This window comes from Pezoporus flaviventris, unplaced genomic scaffold (genome assembly GCF_033815535.1).
Source record: "Pezoporus flaviventris isolate CSIRO_AGI_PZ_B2104156 unplaced genomic scaffold, CSIRO_AGI_Pfla_v1 ptg000015l, whole genome shotgun sequence".
Lineage (NCBI taxonomy): Eukaryota > Metazoa > Chordata > Aves > Psittaciformes > Psittacidae > Pezoporus > Pezoporus flaviventris.
Window position 1 is genome coordinate 4,491,352 of NW_026892563.1, and position 18,234 is coordinate 4,509,585.

General features: G+C 40.2%; 1 protein-coding gene across 2 annotated transcripts in view; it reads left to right on the forward strand.

Annotated features, from left to right (window-relative positions):
• Window positions 1-6,464: 6,464 nt before the first annotated feature.
• Window positions 6,465-18,234, forward strand: part of PDK3 (pyruvate dehydrogenase kinase 3) — a 52,608-nt gene continuing 40,838 nt past the window's right edge. Inside the window, exon 1 of one of the 2 annotated variants that reach the window (XM_061453317.1) lies at window positions 6,465-6,692. In XM_061453317.1, coding sequence (XP_061309301.1) covers window positions 6,587-6,692 — 106 coding nt within the window. In that variant the 5' untranslated portion in view covers window positions 6,465-6,586. The remainder of the gene's footprint in view (window positions 6,693-18,234) is intronic. The other variant, XM_061453315.1, reaches the window with a different exon arrangement.

The following is an 18,234-nucleotide window of genomic DNA, read 5'->3' on the forward strand; positions in this document are numbered from 1 at the left end:
CTGAAAGCAAGCTTTGAACTTTCCCCTAGGAGACTCCCTAGCAGGGGAAGAAAAACATTATCAAGAGATGGAACTTCTGTCAGGGGCACTCCCCTCCTACTAATGTGAAACTAGTGCTGTCCTCCTCTAAGCAGGTCATCAATCCCATTTTAAAGGATCTAGTACAAAACCAAAGGATGTATTTCTTTCGTATATCTAGTGACGCTTCCTCAGCTGGTGTTCTTGAAAGCCGTTTCTGGAAGAGAAGATTGAATATAAATTTTTGGCAGACATGTACTTACTGCTGGTTGGATTCAGGTTTACACATTTTAGATGCGAGTTAGGACCTGGCTGTGGGTTTCTGTACATTTGAATGGTAAAATGAGCACCAAGACATAGTGCTGTGGGGAAGGCTATGTGGTTCTGGTATGGTTCTGTGTCACCCAATCGTAGCTCTACATCAGTTGTTTCAATGGTCGCTCTTATGGCACAGGAAGGACCAAATATCATGGCACTAAGGATACTCCTCCTAGACCATTTCCTTGTTCCTTTCTGATAACTGTTACTTTGCTTTATGCCGCAGAAAATATACAGACTCAGTCAGAGATCAATATGATCAGACAAAAAGCAGTTTATTACAAAGCCTTAACCCCTTAAATACTATTTCTTACATGCACTTACAGTGATTTGGCATATTATGATTGGATACATGTCTTGAAGACCCTTTGCAACTAGTATATAATTGGTTAAGCACAGGTGTGGGAACTTGACCTCGAAAGCTTGCAACAGTCCACAGTTCTCATTAACTCAGTGAATTCTAGCTTCTTCTTATCTTGCTTGCTTAAGCTTCCTTGGGCCTCTCATGGCCTTGCTGTATCTTTCAGGATTATTCAGAGTTTATGTACCAATTATGCATTCTCCCGTCAGAACACTGTCTCCACATCTTTACCCTCTTTGTTAGCTTAAAACGAGACTTTTCACCTCACCGATATTTTTACCTGCCTGCTGGAAGAACCCCTCCTGCCTCAGGAGCACGGGATTGAGAACTCTTCTCATACCTTTGGGGTGCTGGCAGGGCACTTGGACAACCATGAAGACTGGCTCCTGACCAGAGCCCAGAAAGACTTGTTCTCCTTCCCCTCAAATGCATTTGAGAAAGGGGCACGTGTGAAACTTTGTTGGGGAAAGAGAAAGGAACACCCATGAAACAAAAGGAAAAACTGTGGCTAATTGTGCAGTGTTAAATAAGACTGGGTGAACTCATAAAGTGAGCTTTCCTCACTGCCAAGAGAAGTGGGTAAACTCTTCTCTGCATTTACTATGTTGTCTCAACAGCAAGGGTTTTCTCTCCTGTGTGCCTTAACAATTTCCAAATAAGATCACCTACTTCTTTTTCCTCAGAGAACAAATTTCTATGGGCTATTAAAGAATGTTGTAGCTCTGTCCATTAATACTGGACACACAGTGTCATCAGATAGAGCGCAACATCACCACCAAGTAGAGTAAGAGTTCGACTTGCTCTAAAGCAAATTGTTGAGGATAGTTTTCTAACTGAAGTAGTTGTAAAAGGCATACTCTAAAAACCCCTGTCACACCTCAACCAGCTAATTAGAAGCATTGACAAGCCATGGTATTTTAATTTACAAAGAAAGTAAAGAATTTCTTTAACTTCCTGACTCAAAGATTTGCTGAACATATTTTCTGAAAATCCCTGTTGGATCATGTAGAAAGACTGCTGAAATTTACTGGTCACCTGACCAGGATGAGGAACAGTAAATGCAATGACTACCAGCTTTTGCTGAAAAAAAACACAACAACTTGGTAAAGAAACTTTGTTTTCTTGGATAATAGACAAGAATGGCTGAAAATGTAGACTATGATAGTAACAGAATCTAATATCGTATGTGCATTCTCAAAAGTAATGACCATATTTACTTTAAACTCATGCCTTTCAGTGCTACCAGTCTTCTGACCATTATGAGTAACAGTCCATCCAAACTTACCCATCTGAGTTCATAAATAGTAGGAAAAGATAAATTACTAAAAATAAAACCAAATCTATTTGAAATTTAGGAACGCTTCATTAAGAAACCTCATCCCCTTTTAACTCCATGTTCTCAACATGGCTTTACATGATCTACTACTTGAATCTACCCTTGAAAGCATATAATGGCAGGTGGGAAAACATAGCAGTGTTATTGAGAAAAAATAGTGTTATGAACAGAAGGAATTTGTATGAAGCATCACAATACCCTATAATAGTTTTTCCTGTTCTGTGCAGGTTTTTTTTCTGTCATCTTGTAGAAGGTACTTCAAGACTATAATTCTCTGTGTGAATTCTCTCCAAATAACTGTTATTTGGTTACTATCATTGTTAGTGTTTCAATTGCATTATACCCATTCTCAATGAGTGCTTTGGAACTTTAAGATACAGGGGTTACAATAACTTCAATATAGAGGTTTTTTGGTTTAAAAAAAAATAATTACTATGAATTCCATGAAGTCAGTGTGTCTAGAAAACACTAATAACCATGTTTTCTTGGTTTATAGTTTAACATTCCTTTTCCCCTCCTCTGACATCCATACAAAGAAGCTCATTATGCTGAATCCCCTGCAGCTAGTTTATAGACCTACCGAATATTATGCAGTGAAGAAAAACAAGCTTTGTTAAGGAGATTATGGCTCTGGTGTTTTAACAATCTGAAATTTTTGCTGCAAATAAATCTTAATTGGATGAAACATTAAATGCAAAAACTTTGATCCCTGAAAACAGAGGTGCATGTAATATAAACGTCAGCAAAGAACAAGAGGTGAAAATGGAACAAAAATGTGTCTTCTAAATTGTCCAAAGTTTTGCTACAAATTTCTAGAGGAGCGAATCTCTAATTGTAAGTAAGTGCTAAGGAAACTCAAATTTAGCAAGACCTTTCTTTTCTAGTAACTTAATTTTCTGACTACTACTCATACAAGTGTTCCTTTTTTATCCATGTGGCTCCGCTGAATTAATGTTAAAGACTAATACCATACTTAGAGCAGCAAAGGCTCTTCCACATACACTCTACCACTAGGACACATGCCCCCATCATAGACAAACCACAAAACTAGGGGAAGCCAGTTTTTGAATCCCAGCACCAAATTCAGTGGGAAGCAGCCAGTGCTTAACATTTCTGAGGGTAAGAAACACCAAAAAGCTTTCAGTTATGTAAACATGCTCTACCATCAGATCCCCTATTTTATGGAATCACTCTGCAGTGAAACCCAGTACTGCTACTTTTTGATCTCAGAGTTTCAGTGGTTTGTAAGTCAGAAGCATTGATTTTACACCAACTCCAGTACAGAAACCCAAGAACAATAATTGGGACAAAGTTGACTATTCCTAAGAAATAATCCACCTACTTTGTCACAGTGATGACCCAACAAAAACTGATTTGATGAGTTGGTGTGCTGTGAAGGCTGAGGCTCCCTAGGGGCTCCCCAGTTGGGCTCATTCTCAGCGCAGGGTTCTAGCAAGTGTTCATACCAAGACCCTAATTCACTTCCAAGGGCTGAGTTTTCCGATTGCCTGCATGCCCAACATTTTTTTTTACCTGAATGTGGACTAAGATGTTCTGGGTACTAAAGGCCCATGTAGAACTGGGGCATCTTTGACCCCTAACCTACTTCTAGTTATTCCATCTTTGAATTTAACTAGAAAATATGAAAATAATACATTTGATAAAAGGGAGATGCTAAGAACCCAAGAAATTCAGCAGTGTTCACTGTATTATCAATGTTAAAATTAACTTTTCCTAAGAGGCAAATCACCTGATCACAGAATCATAGAATGATTCTGGATTTGGGTTGGAAGGGACCATAAAGCTTATCTAGTTCCAACCACCCTGTCACGGGCAGGGACACTTCCCACTGGACCAGATTGCTCAAAGCCCCATCCAGCCTGGCCTTAAACACTTGCAGGAATTGGGCATCCTTCCAGGGTGGGAAATCTTTCCTTCCCTGCACACCTCTAAATGATTTTTATCATCCAAACAAAAATTCAGGGAGGCATTCACTGAACAAGTTGCAGGAAGAGTTTCGGCACAAGATGTGTGCTGAAATGCAGAAAGGAGGCAGATAGGAGAGATCCAAATCATAAAAAAATCCTGCTTTTAGCAAAACCCAGCTTATATATTAAGTCTCCTTACCCCAGTGACATTTTCTATTTAGCATGGGTTATGCCACTAACTTCTCTTTATTCAGGCAGATTGTTTAAGAACTACACTTACGTGTGTGCTTGTTGATGTCTTGCATTGGTAAAACAACCACGGAATTACCTATGTGCATTTTATGTTCTCTCAAGCAAGTCTTGCAGTCTTCTTACACACAAGCTTGGGTAGAGCAGGTTGGGTGAGTCTGGAATTTGAATTTGTCTGAAGTGTGTGTACGAACAGTTTTCAGAGAATTTGATCTATTGGTTACTTCACCAGTTCCTCTGGTGTCAAGAGAAGATAGCAAGAGCCCATTTGATGGGAAGAGCACACCTCTGGTTTCCAGAGACTTCACTTATGTGTTTGATATAGTTTTAGACCCTAGTAGCACACAAAAAAATCAATTCCAATTTCCACCTGGGCTAGTTAATACAGGTTTAAAAAATTCCCAATAAAGCAATGCTGCGACCCTGTTTACAATCCAAAAAACATTTTGTGTTTATAAAGTCAACTCAGTAGTTAACTGCTGTCCTGATGTTTTTTGAGGCCGAAGTAAAATCACATTTGGATTACTTAAAAATGAGAAAGACATACAAAATCAAGTAGCTTAGATTATGACAATGTATCATGCTTTGAAGTTGCTATTTTTATCTTAGTTTGGGGAAACATTGGTCTCTCTTTAACCAATAAAATATAATTATAAAATAAAATAACCAAATAAAACCAATATTATTTTCTGCCAGAAAACTCTACAAATCAATTCAGTTATGCTATAGAGAAAACAAAATAAGCCACATAAGAGTGTATAACAAAAGTTTTAGAACCCTTCTCCTCATCTGCCAAAAAAGCTTCAGAATTACAGGAGATGTTTCATTTTGTCAGCCTTGATTACACGACATACCTCTTCAAGGCGGTCATTTCTATGACCTGCAATTGAAGTGATTTTAAAATGTTTTCCAGCTATTTGATGTTATTCTGTACATTAGGTCAGGATTTCACAATCTCAAATTCTGCAAGGACAATCACGATAGGAAGGATGGAGGAAGGCTTTCAGTAACTGAAGAGTACCTGCTTCTTCTGTGAGTCAGTTATAAAATTAGAGAAATAGTATCTTGTATGTGCTGAAGTTTACATTGAATTCCTCTCAGAACAAATAAAGGAATTTGTGATCAGTTGTCATCAGACGTATTTTTCATAAATGTACCTAAACCACAATATAGCAAAATAGGAAAAGATAGATGGTGATTTCTTTCAGTGGTACATTTTAGCTCTCAAATACCCAGCTTCACTTTTGGTTTTACAATCAAAACTAATTTCTATTTAGGTACTTTCTCAGATAAAACCAGACTTTTCAGGAAATTTTGAGTAATATCAGGATCTAAGTATTGACAGACACTAGACACGGACTGAGGGACTGTCTTCATGGGAGTACAGCATTGTATGAGATGCAGCTGGGCCCCATTACAGCCATAGTAGGCCTCATGTTAGGGTATGGTGGAGCCTTCCACTTTTAAACCTTGGTCTCTCCACTGCTGAAAACTTGCTTTGTTACATAAAATTAGGGCAGTTTTTCTTCTGCCAGTCTCATGTGAACTGCAAAACCCTTTGAATACCAATACTGATGCCATTAAGGCTGAATTTCAGGTCAAAGCCTAGTGTGCACACAACATTTCATGGGCTGGCTGATACAATATATATTAACTGATCAATTCCAAGTGCAAGCCCAGTGCCTGCAACTGGACGAACATCACAGGGTGGACATGGGCTGTGCTGAGAAGACGCTGAGAGTTCCTCGCCACGTTCTGGTTAAGCGTTGCAACAGGTTGCCTACGGGAGTGGTGGAATCACTTTCAAAAGTTCAAAAACAGTGCAGACAACGCCCTTATTGACATGGTTCAGTGGTGGTTTTGGCAGTGCTGGGGTAATGGTTGGACTTGATGCTCTTTCCAACCTAGTTGGCTCTTCGTTTCTACGGGGGACACAAGGCCCACCGCTTCTGCACAACCCGAAGCCCGACCGCCCACACCCTCTCGCCCCCACCCTTCCCCTTGCGGCGCTGCGCCTGCGCACTAGGGTGCCCCGGCCGTTTGGAAGGGGTGGTGGGCGGGCGGCTCGCGACAGCTGCCCTCCCCCCGTTCTTCTCAGCTCCCTCCGCGGGCTTGCGCGTGCGCCGGGGAGTGCGTGCGTGCGGGCGCGCGCGCAGGCGGTGGCGGGGGGGGGGGGTGTGGGGTGTTTTCCTCCGCTCGCCCCTCCCACCGGGCCGGGCCGTAGAGCGCGACGGGCGCCGCCGGGCCGGGCGCTGCCCTAGGATGAGGAGGGGAGGCTGCGCTGGTGCCACAGCCCCCTAGTGCTGCTGCCGGGCAGGGAGACGAGAGGCGAGGAGCGGCGGCGGCACAGAGGAGCCGGGTGGGCCGTGCCGCGCCATGCGGCTGTGCGGGGCGCTGCTGAAGAGCCCCGTTCCCAAGCAGATCGAGTACTACTCCCGCTTCTCCCCCTCGCCTCTCTCCATCAAGCAGTTCCTCGACTTCGGTGAGTGGCGGGGCAGGCAGCAGCTGGGGCGGGGGGGGGGGGGGGTCGCCTGGCCCTCCCTCTCTCCTGCCGTGCAGGGGTGGCGAGGGCCCGGCCGGGCGAGTGGCGGAGGCCGGCGGATAGGCCTCGTCTCCTCGCCCCGCACCTGGCCGGCGGGGCCCGCTGCTGCGGTGGCCACTGGGTGCGCAGTTACGGTCGGGGGCGTCTTGGCCGCGGGAGGTCCCGACGGCTGGTGGGGCCGTGGTGTGCGCGGCTGGGATGGCAGCCATCCGTACCTGGTCCTCGGCACCCCGGGGTAAATACAGCCGCTGCGCTGTCTCGGCGTCCTGAAGTGAGGCAAGGCGCCGGGAGGCTTGCCTCTTCTTCCTTGGGTTATTCCCAGAAGGGGTTTACCGTGGGCAAGAGGGTCGCAGTAAGGGCTTCTGACCTGAACTTCTATGGAGTTTAGCGGCTGAAGGAGAGAGTAAGCTACAGATCCTGAATATTAAAATTTTAATCCATCGTGCAGAGATTAGTTTACCTAAACCTCGGGAGTGAGCTCTGACAGTGCTTGTGTAGGAGACCCGTTCAAGGAAAGTTCATGTGCTTTAGGAAGTGTTGCTGATGAATAAACAGCATTTGTCATGTCAGAGGCACTGGACTGAAACCAGGAATGACTTGTTTTGCTCTTAAAAACTGACATTTTGATCTAAATAACAGTAAACCCATATCTGTGTCAGAGATTATTTGGTTCCTGCCCTGTGACACAAGAGTTGTTTAGATTTTACTCGCGTAGGAGTGTTACTTGTAGGGTAAATATAAAGGCTGTGGGTACACTGTGGAGCTAAATAGAGTGTTCATTACACTATTACACTAAAGGTACAGGACGACAAAAATGAGCCAGCACTCTTAAGCCAGAAGGTGATTAAAAATGGAAGTAATTGCACATTTATGGCAATAGTATTAGTGAAAGAATGCTGCAAGTGTAGAGAGCCAGCGCTGGGCTTGCTACTATGTCTTGGTGAGACAGGGCTTTCTACCATTTTTAAAAACATACCATACCTTGTCCTGTGTTACATTAAAAGGAGAACCTGACTAGAACCCACGCTTTCCTTATCTGGTCCCCACTCACATGAATGAGTTTGTTCTCTCTTTCTCACCCCCTCATTTGCTGCTGTACTTCCCATGCTCTGGCATTTGTACTCCTTATGCCATGTTTGTCTGTATTGGCAGAACAATAGCCTAATCTTTATTTTAGTCTTGGCAGTAAACAAATAATTTCACCATTTTCTGTTTGAAAGTTTGATTTGTAAATTATTGCTGGGAAGTATTAATGTTTGTGTAGGTTTTTAGTTGTGACTAGAAGAGTGTAAAGATTTCAGTCTTTGTTTTAATGACTTGGGTGTTCTGGCAAAATTTTGCTTTTTGGCAAGGCTTTCTACCATTCCAGGTTGCCTCTGCATTACTACTTCCTTCTGGATGACTCTTGTGTGGCAGCCTTTTAATAATTCTGTTTGCTTTAGCATTGTAGTATCTGTTTTGTTTTGTGGTTTGAAATGTGTCTCGTGATTCTCCAGCAAGAAATAGTCTTATTTTATGATTTTAAGCCTGGTTTATGTTAGCGGGAATGAGCATAGTAAGAATGCTATGTAACAGGCTGGCCAGCCCTGTTCTTTGGACATGCTCCAGTCTGTTGTCACTGGATGTTCCTATGGAATCTTGCGTGTATGTAGGCTATGTATTTAAGTGTAGCCATGTCTTAAGACTGGTAGGAAACTATATAGTTGTTGACATTTAAAATCTCTGAAGAAGAAAATGCCCATGATCTAGGCATCTAAGATCACCAAGAGTTTCTAAGATTAGTAGTTCTATGTTGCACCAGCCTTACTAAAACTATCAGCTTGATCTTAATGAGCCTTACTGGCCTCTTGACATCTTGGGAAAACTCAAGCAGGGAGATTACAGCAGTTTAATCAAATAGATTAAAACCAGTGTAATTACTTCACTTGCGTGATCCTGGGCATTGACTGCTTTGGGTAATTTCAAGTTCTGTTGGAGACTTCAGAGGCCTTGAGGAGAAATTGGCAACAAACCTTAAGATGTTGACACAGAAGTTTTACCACTTGAGGCTTAGGAAGCCTGGACTTTATGCACAGTGTCAGGGCTCTACATTACTTATACCTGAATTACCTGAAAAAGAATTTGCTAGTTGCACAGGACACGAGTATTCAAGAGAGCAAATGCACCAAGCATAATTAGCACAATACTTAAGGCGCAGTTCAGTTGTGTTTACCTAGCCTGAATGTTTGATGGGAAGAAGACTTTGTAGTCAGCTTATGGAGGCTGCCTAATGTCTCACTTATAAATGATATTTTTGTTGAGCTACCTAAACGTAGTGCTTGTGTTACAAAAACAACTATAAATTTTCAACAAATGTAAAACAGTATAAGCCCAAAGGAAATGTGAATAACTGTCTCATGGAAGTCTGATTTTTGTCTGATGTATGCTGCTTGTATTAAAAGAGGAATTTGCACTTACTGTAATTCAAAATTTATTTGGAGAAAGATTATTTTTTTTCCCTCATGTCTGACAATAATGTAACTACAATATAGTCTTTGTCTTGTTTGTGTTTGTTGTTGTAGACTAAGCTGGCTTCTGAATTTTTGGCTCTTTGTAAAATCCTGGTGAGCAGAGGGAGAAAAACTGTTTCTTGGGGGCTGAAGAGTCTCTTCAAACATGATGGCACATGGCAAACATGACACACAGCTTAAACTTTTTTTTAATCACTAAGTGTAGGTTGTATGGAATACAGTTGTGTACATAGTGCAGCTGTAGAGTATTAATGATGTTTGTTTTAAAACTGTCTCAGGTACCTTAATTCAGGTAATTAAATCACTGTAAGAGACAACTTGGCTGTCTGAGCTAACTCCTTGATACTAAAAACCTGTGAAACAAAACAGAAAGCAATGCCTAAAGGAGTGATTCTTAGTTGTTTTTTATAGCTGAGACCCATTTGTGTCTACGGACCATGTTCTGCTATATGTGATTTACTTTGTTGAGCTTGTAGCTATCTTTGTAGCTGCCATAACTATGTAAGAGGTTACTCGGTCATGGGTTTATGATGTCTGTCACAAAATATGAGTGCTTGGATTATGTGCTGCTTTTTTCAGTGTGTTCATTTTCTCTTTGCACACTCTTCTTGAATACTGTTTGTTTCGTTTCTTTCTTACAAAGTGCATTTCCCAAGATTCTTGTGCAATCTCATTCCTTTGCAAAAGAATGACCTTTTTCTGTGTGTTTTAATATAAACAAGTTTTGACTTTGTTTAATGCTAGCATGTTCGCTCCATGTTTTTCCAGGCCTCCATAATTATTCTGGTTTGGAAAGAATGAAAACCAACCAACTATATTCATCAGTGTATTTCCAAACTAGGCACTCTGGAAGTTATTTTGGTAGAGTTCCTCTCCTGAGTGACCCAGTCTGATATAATTACTCAAATACCTTTTCTGAAATGCACTTGTAAGTAGAGATGTAGTTTAACATTCAGGTATATTAATCTTTGTATGCTTTGGGGGCTAGGCTATTTCAGGGGAAAAAAATGTGCATACTGGAGATATGTATTGATACAGAATCTCAATTTAGATTGTTTCGGGGGTGACAGGAAAATGCAGACTACTCAGTAGTCTCTAACAGCAACTACATACATGGGTAATCAGTTGGTCATGTATGCCTGAGGAAAGTAAATAGCCCATCAGACAGGTCTAGTTGAGGAGAGTGGAGTTTCTGTTGAGGAGTGTCCTAGCATTTAGAGGGAAAAAAAGAAAAAAGAAAAAAAAGAAGAAACATAAGCTCATTGTGCCCGCACTACCGCCTGCTTTGATAAGGGCTTAGGTGTGAGCCAAAACCCTTAGAGCCATGCTGATGCTGAACCCTGCCCTAGTTGGCAGGCTCTGTGCAACTACTTAGTTTGGGTCCTGTTGATGTACTTCACTTGACAGTGTGTTTCATGAAATGAATGATTATATTGAAAAGGTTATATATAATTAAGTACAGATACAGATGCAGGTGAAATATAAGTTGTGTAATCCTTCGATCATGCATGAAAAAGTCATTTGAAGTTGTGCTAGTGCTGTATTGTGAATGTGTGCCAGTATACTATTCTCATGTATTACCCTCATTGCTGCTGCTCATCTGATGAAGTGCCTGAGACTCTTGCGAGTCTGAGGTTTGTTGTGTCAAAAACATGTACCATGTACCTTTGGAGCTTGATTAGTACTGAAGCTATCTTGGCCAATTGTAATTAACTATGTTCTAGCCTTTCCTGTTTTAAGTCTCAAATTAAATTTTGGATGAATTTTGTACCTGTGGGGTTAAACATTGCTTTTCTTAGCTCTTTTGCACATATAGATGAAACTTAACAAAATGACACTTACCCTTCCTTATTTGTCATATGTTAGTGTTCATGTGCCACATAGTATGAGTTTGGACAAAGTATATACTTAAGATAGAAGATTGTGAATCATAGTGAATTTTTCTTGTGAAATGTGGGTTAGGAGATCCTGATTTCATAGGTTATAATCAAAATATATATGGTAACTGCTACAGTTACTGGCATTGAAAAATATCATAAAGGTTGTAATTTAGTAATTTCACTGTACTGTGAACAGCTGAGCATGCAGTAGATAATCACAATGAGTGCATGCAGTTTGAGAACTCCTGTGTCCCGGGGCATAGCTGGAGGAAAACATGAGCAATGGATCCCTACCTGACTTATGTTTGAGTTATGTTATGAAATGATGTAGTTTGTGGTACCTGTCTTAAGGACTTGTAGGCCTCTTTCAGAACCAGTTCAAAGAATAAACCAAGCGTTGGCATTGCTGTTGATTGCTGTCAGTTGTACGTGCAGTGTTAGGTCAGGTTTCTGCAGGAGTGTTTACACTTCATGTTGTCTTGTTGGCAGCAGGCACATGTCAGCACTGGAACTGAAGATGTGCCATTGAAAAGGTAGCAGGTTACGATATAAACAGCAAGATGTGGGGTTAGGAAAGTAGAGATTGAAAGCCATCTTATGTCTCCAAACACAATTATTAGTTTTCTGATGCAAGATTACTATTATAAGACTTTTTATACAAAAAGACACTGGAAGTTATGGGGGGGGGGAGGGGTGTCTTTTTTTTTTTATTTTTGAAACAGAATGCATATCTAAGGCACTTGCAGATTTTAGGGCTAAAAGATACTATTAAATAATTACTTACCATTTATTACCTGTAGCTGTGGGTTTTTTGTTTTTTTTTTAATTGCTATTTTATTTTATTTATTGTACTGTGCATTGACCTTAAATGTTACGCTTGATTTAAATGCACCTTAAAAAAAGTTTTAATGTGAATGTTAACCAGGAGTGTGCTGAGCACCGATTCAGATCAGAAAGATGGATGCTAGTTAGGCATTACTGTCTTTTATTTTCATCTGACTGGCTTCAGCTTCTAACCAGCAATTTTGTTAAGGTTGTCGTTGGTAGGTTGGGATCCTTTAATGTCTGGAATTTTTTTCACTGTGGAGTATTTTGTGTACATTGTGATGGAGTATTTTGTTTTGATTTTGTAAAGCTAAATACGTTCCTTAGCTTAATAACGAGTTACTTTTAAGCCTTATGAAAATACTATGAAATGATCTTTTTTTTTGCTTTTCCAGGATTTCTAGTATTATTCTTAAAAAATGTCTGTTGGAGCTTTAAATAGAATCCCAGTAGAGTTTTGCCTAACAGTGGGATAGAAGCATTTTACTACTCAGTTTTTACCTTGAAAGGCTAGCCTTTTTGCCACAGTGAAGGCTAGATGCGCAAGCAGGGTTGTCTGCCTGCTTTTGTTCTTGAATTATTTTGGGGTTATTGCTTTTCTGTATTCAGTCCTTCATTCTCTGGATTTGAGCATGGATAAAGTTTGCATTTCATAATATCAAAAATGTCTCTTTGAATGGGCTGTAGCGCAGCAAGTAGCTGGTAGCTCCTGTTTGATGTAAATTGTAACAGGTTATAAGTAACAGTTGCACCTCTGCCAGAGTGTCAGGCAGTGGTATTCCAATACTGTACATAATATTGAATTTTATAAAGCCTAATATTGATTATTGTGGAGGTCTGGAAGAGTCATAACTTCAGCACTCACTATTGAGCTGATAAGACAGATATTTGTGTGTGTATAGTAGCATATAATATTAGATGATAGTGTATGTCATGTACAGAATTGTCTGTATCAGTCACAGTACTCCAACTGGGGTTTCACAAGAGCAAAGTTGAGGGACAGGATCACCTCTTTGAACCTGTTGGTCACTCTCCTTTTGATGCAGCCCAGGATACAGTTGGCTTTCTGGGTTGCAGGCACACACTGCTGGCTCATGTTCAATTTCTTGTTGACTAACACCTCCAAGCCCTTCTCTGTAAGGCTGCTTTGAATCACTTTTCTGCCCAACCTGTAGCTGTGCCTGGGATTGACCTGACCCATATGCAAGACCTTGCACTTGGCTTGGTTGAACTTCATGAGGTTTGCGTCGGCCCACCTCTCAAGCTTGTCAAGGTCCCTCCAGCATGTCAACCACATAACTTAGTGTCATTGGCAAACTTCTTAAGGGCGCACTCGATCCCATTATCCATGTCGCCTACAAAGATGTTGAACAAGATTGGTCCTAAGCATTGGAAATTCTGCCTTAAGTAGGTGATCCAACTGGCCATTTCTTGCCTGTAAGAGTAGGCTAGTAGCCTGCAAGTGAGCATCTTCTGACTGTTTTGTTTCTCTAAACAGCAGAAAATTTCATGGTCTGTGTTCTCTTTGTCTTTGGACTGACCATAGGTGCTGCTGCAGCCCTCTGCTTTCAGGTTCTCAGAAGGGGAGATGATGTTACATGTGTGCACGCTCATGCATTGTTTTCCTGAAGCTGTATATGGTGTTTAAGCAGACAGTTGAATGTTTGTTGGTGAAACAGGACAAGAACAGCAGGTCTGCATAAAGCAGTAAACAATGCTTTGCTTTATCGCTTCCCCCTCCCCCCACCCCCCCCCTTTATCAGGTGACATAAGTGATAGAGAATACAGCTTAACAAAAATGGACTGATGGCAAAACCACTTTCTGGAAAGACAGAAAGGTTCTGTAGTTCTTGAAGATCTAAGGATGTTTTGGACACCTTTTTATTTAGAAACTGGTAAAAAATAATTGCACTGTCTCCTTTGGACTAGATTTTGACAAAAAAGGAGGTGCTTGAAAATCTGAAACTTAATTAAATTTTGGTGAAAACGATCATGAATTGGTGGTGTTCTTTCCTCTCAGGAATGGAAGAAATAACAGCTAGTGATTTTAAAGTACCATAACTTTCACAAACTAAGGAAATAGGTAGATAGGGTCTCTCCTGAGACATAAGGAATGTAAGATGACCTGTCAGTTTCTGATGCAGGCAAAAGAAAGTAGTAGACCAGTGTTAGGAATTACAGAAATACTGTTCATTAAAAAGGAATCATATGGAAACTGGAAGCAAGGACATGTATGTCAGGGTGCAGTACAAATAACAACTGAGGTGAAAAGTCATGGGATAGAAAAGCAGAGAAAAAGATGCTGAGATAATTTATAGTAATTGGGGAGAATGTTGAATTGTAGCATTTACTTGATTAAAGTAATTATGTAATGGTAAAGGCTGCTGAATTCATCTTTGCTTTGATGGTCAGAAAAAGATAACTTGCATCCAGAAACTGAAAGGGCATCACAGCTCTCCCTTGCCCCTGATTTTAGATAAGCTGAAATATGTCTAGATCCTCTTGGCTTAGTGGGTTTCAGTAGAAATAAGCCAGTGATGTGTTTTGTGACTAGCAGAACACTCTTCTGCAAATGTAAGCAGCCTGGTACAGCCCAGCTGTTGTTTACAAGCTTCATGAAAATAACCTATGGTGATGGCCTCTGAGTTGTGGAAGTGGGAAAATACACTACCTGTGTGAAAAAGGAAGACGGAGTAAGTGGGGTTGACTGAAGTAGCTGAAAAATTACAGAACTAATAATGAAGTGATATATAGGTAAGCGCCAAGAGATAATAAGGTAGTAAACAATAAGTTGTGTTGGGGCACTCTGATTTCGAAGTTAACTTGGTGCTTGCTAAGGCAGTAGCAGTCGATGCTCTGCCTGGCTTTTCATGAAGTTTTGGTACAGCCCATGTGAAATTATTAATTAAAACAAACCACCAAAAACCCCCCAAACAAACAAAACTAAAAACCCACAAAAACCTTAAAACAACAAAAACAACAACAACAAAAAAACCCACCAAAAATCCAAAACCACAACCCAAATCTCAAAAAAAAAAAAACCCACACCCAAAAAACCACCACCCAACTGAACCATAAGAAGCTATGGAATAACTTTAAGATGAGCCCTCATGCAGGTGTTTGTTTCCCTTCTCCCACCCCACATTGGCCAGGGGAGAGAACAGGAGGGGCAAATGGGAAAAGACATGGGTCAAGATAAAAGACAGTTTAATAATGAAGGAAAAAGGAAGAGAAACAAGTGGTGCAAAGGAAGTAACTTGTCTCCTCCCACCCAGCCTGTCTTAGTGCAGTGGCTGTCTTCTGAGACAGAACCACCTTTTTTTAAATTGCTGGGCATGACATTATGTAATGTGGAACATCCGTTCGTCCAGTTTAGGTCATCTGTCTCGGCTCTGTCCCCTCTCAGCCTCTAACCCACCCCCAAACCTATTTGCTGGGGTAAGGGCTGAATGCAGGAGAAAGAGAAGGCATTTGTGCTATGCAAGTAGTGTCCAGCAATAGCCAAAACCAGGGGCATGTCATCAACACTTACAGTTACAAATCCAAAGCACAGCACCCTCACAGCAGAACCTTATGGGTTGCCTTGGGGAAAGCTGACTTCATCCCAGCCAGACTTGTTAGACGCACTTTTGGACAGCACTTCATATATACTCTGTGTTTTACTAGCAGCCTTTGATCTTCACAGTACTGTTCTGTGGAGTGTGAGTAGTATTGCTCTGCTTCTCCAAGGCCCAACAATGTAATCTGTAGGAGAATTAGGCATAGATTTAGGAATTGTATTATCTAATTCCATAGTTACTATATTACAGCAGTTTTTCTTGATGCCAGTTCTCCTTAATATATTAGTGTTTTTGAAAGCCATTTTTCTCCCCAGAATAGTTTAAATGATTTACAGGCTGCTACTTATCCTTCTTAAAATATGTGTATGATTTTGTGTGTGTTCCTGGAGTCAGTTAAATGTAATTTTTCTTAGAGTAGTAGGTTGAAAGGACAGATTAGAGCACTGAACTGGGACTGAGATAAACAATTCTTCTCCTTTTTCTGATGTTTTGTGTTTTGTGAGAGACTATTACATTGAGCATTTTTCCTCTGATCTTTTCTACGCAAATGTGTAATTGTGTCTTTGCCCTGTTTAAATAATTTTCTTTGCCTGGGAAGAGGCTGCTGTTACTCTATGTGTATATATGTGTGTGTGTGTGTAAAACAAAATCAGCACATTAGTCTGGAGTTAATGTAAAATAAGTAATGTGGGATTTATAATACTTTCACTGACTTAATTCCATCAAATGGTATGCTTGTGTAAATTTTAGTCAATATTTTTCAGAATTACGTTGAAGACTGTGTAAAAGAAGAAAGAGGCAAAGTTAAAAATTACTTCTAGCTAAAAAATAATTTAGAATTTACTTTGTCTTTATGCTTAAAAATTTGCATGGACTGCATAAATACATTTGAACCCTGGTAACTAGCAGTGGCATAGAGGAATCCTCTCATCATCTGTTTTTTTGCAATGTGGTTTGTTAATCATCAAAAGCATTTTGTAACAGGATGTTTTAACAGTCTAACACCTTTCAGCTCACTGAGACTGAAGGGAAACTGAACCATGTGGCATTGGCAGTATTTTATGTAATGGGTATTAACTTTATGAGTGTTTGCTCATAAACATTAGTTTTATCTATTATGGAGATTTGGAATAACTGTGGCATGTTGATAGGAACTAAAGGATAAAACAGAGATTCATATTTTTCTGGAACAGTTAGTGGGGAATTACGGAAGTTTTTCATAAAGGTTAGGGAGGAAGCTGGCAAATCTGTGAAAACTTAGGAAGAGTGTTAAAAATTTGGAATATCTAACTATAACCTTTGGTGTAAAATAGGTCTTCACCATTTACAGGAGGAAAGGGTGATTATAAGCTCAAAGGAGCAAAAAATCATTCTTTTTTGGTCAGTTTACTGTAACAGAATCTGATCAGAGAGCAATAAATGGGGAATAAGTTTCTTTGGCTTGATGTTTTAATTTTTAAGCCTTATCTACATTAAAAAAAAAAAACACAGCCCAAACCCTTAAAATTTTGTTTTTAAATTTTGGTTTCAGTGGAACAAAACTAAATTTCTCCTGTTTGAAAGCTATAGATCCCCTTCGCAGTGTGACTAGGGTTGATGTGTGTATAGTATGTACACCTTTTCGCTGCTCTTGGACTATTACCTGCTTAGGTCTCAGGAGTGTTAGCAGAAGGGGAACTGAGGTACTCTGAAGAGCCACTTTTTTTAGAGGCTCCTTGTGCTTGGTAAAGGAGGGAGGTTTTGGGTTGCACATATAGGTCTAGGATCCATGATCCAGGCCATGGTTTCTTCTAAGAACAATTTGGGTTTTTGCTTGTCATGTACTGTGAGGAGTGCCTGTGATACAGCAAGACAAGGCTCAGCTGCTGGAATGATTCATCTGACTTTCAGCCTACTCTGAAATTGCCCCAGGGAAAAACAACCTTTGGCTGATGCGTCTGAAAAATAATACAGCCTGTGGGTAATTGCTTGAGCATCTCTGCATTAAACTTTATTGATCCCTTTGACTACTCTACTTGGCAAATGCTATAAAATAAGTCAAAATTTTATTTCATTAGAACAGAGTGGTAATAAGTACAAACATTAGTTTTAAATCAGGGAAGCTTATTTTAAAAATGCATGCTTTGAGTTTTACATAATGTGTGATACTGATTTACAGCTTTTACATGTGGTTGCCTCATAATCCATTCCTCTTGAGACAGAAGCACATCTTCCTTTGAGCCTTTTTAATATGACAGGAAAGTTGTGGCTTTAAGAGTTAAAATTAATGAGTGTATTTTGACTAAGACTTTCAGAGATCTGCAGTGGATTGTGCATCTGTTAATTCTTTCTGTTTATCTGTTCCAGTTCAACAGTAAGTTAAGCTGTTTCCCAGCACAAGTCTCTTTCATTCGGAGGACCATTTACTTGAAACGTGTTTACTGGAGTTCACAAGTTATATGTCATAACTTATTATTTCTACATTATTATTACATTAGTGTACAGCTAATATAAAAATAAATGTAATGGTTTTGTCCATGTTGAGATAATGACAACTATTTGACATTTTGCCCTTAACCTGCATTTACATAAGATACAAACTGACTTTCTCTTGGCTCTAGTATTCATCTATATAGCTATAGTAATTAATACACAGAAGATACAAACTGACTCAGATTTTTGGAAATAACTGGAGGTAAGTATAGTTTTTTCTGTATGCAAATTGAAG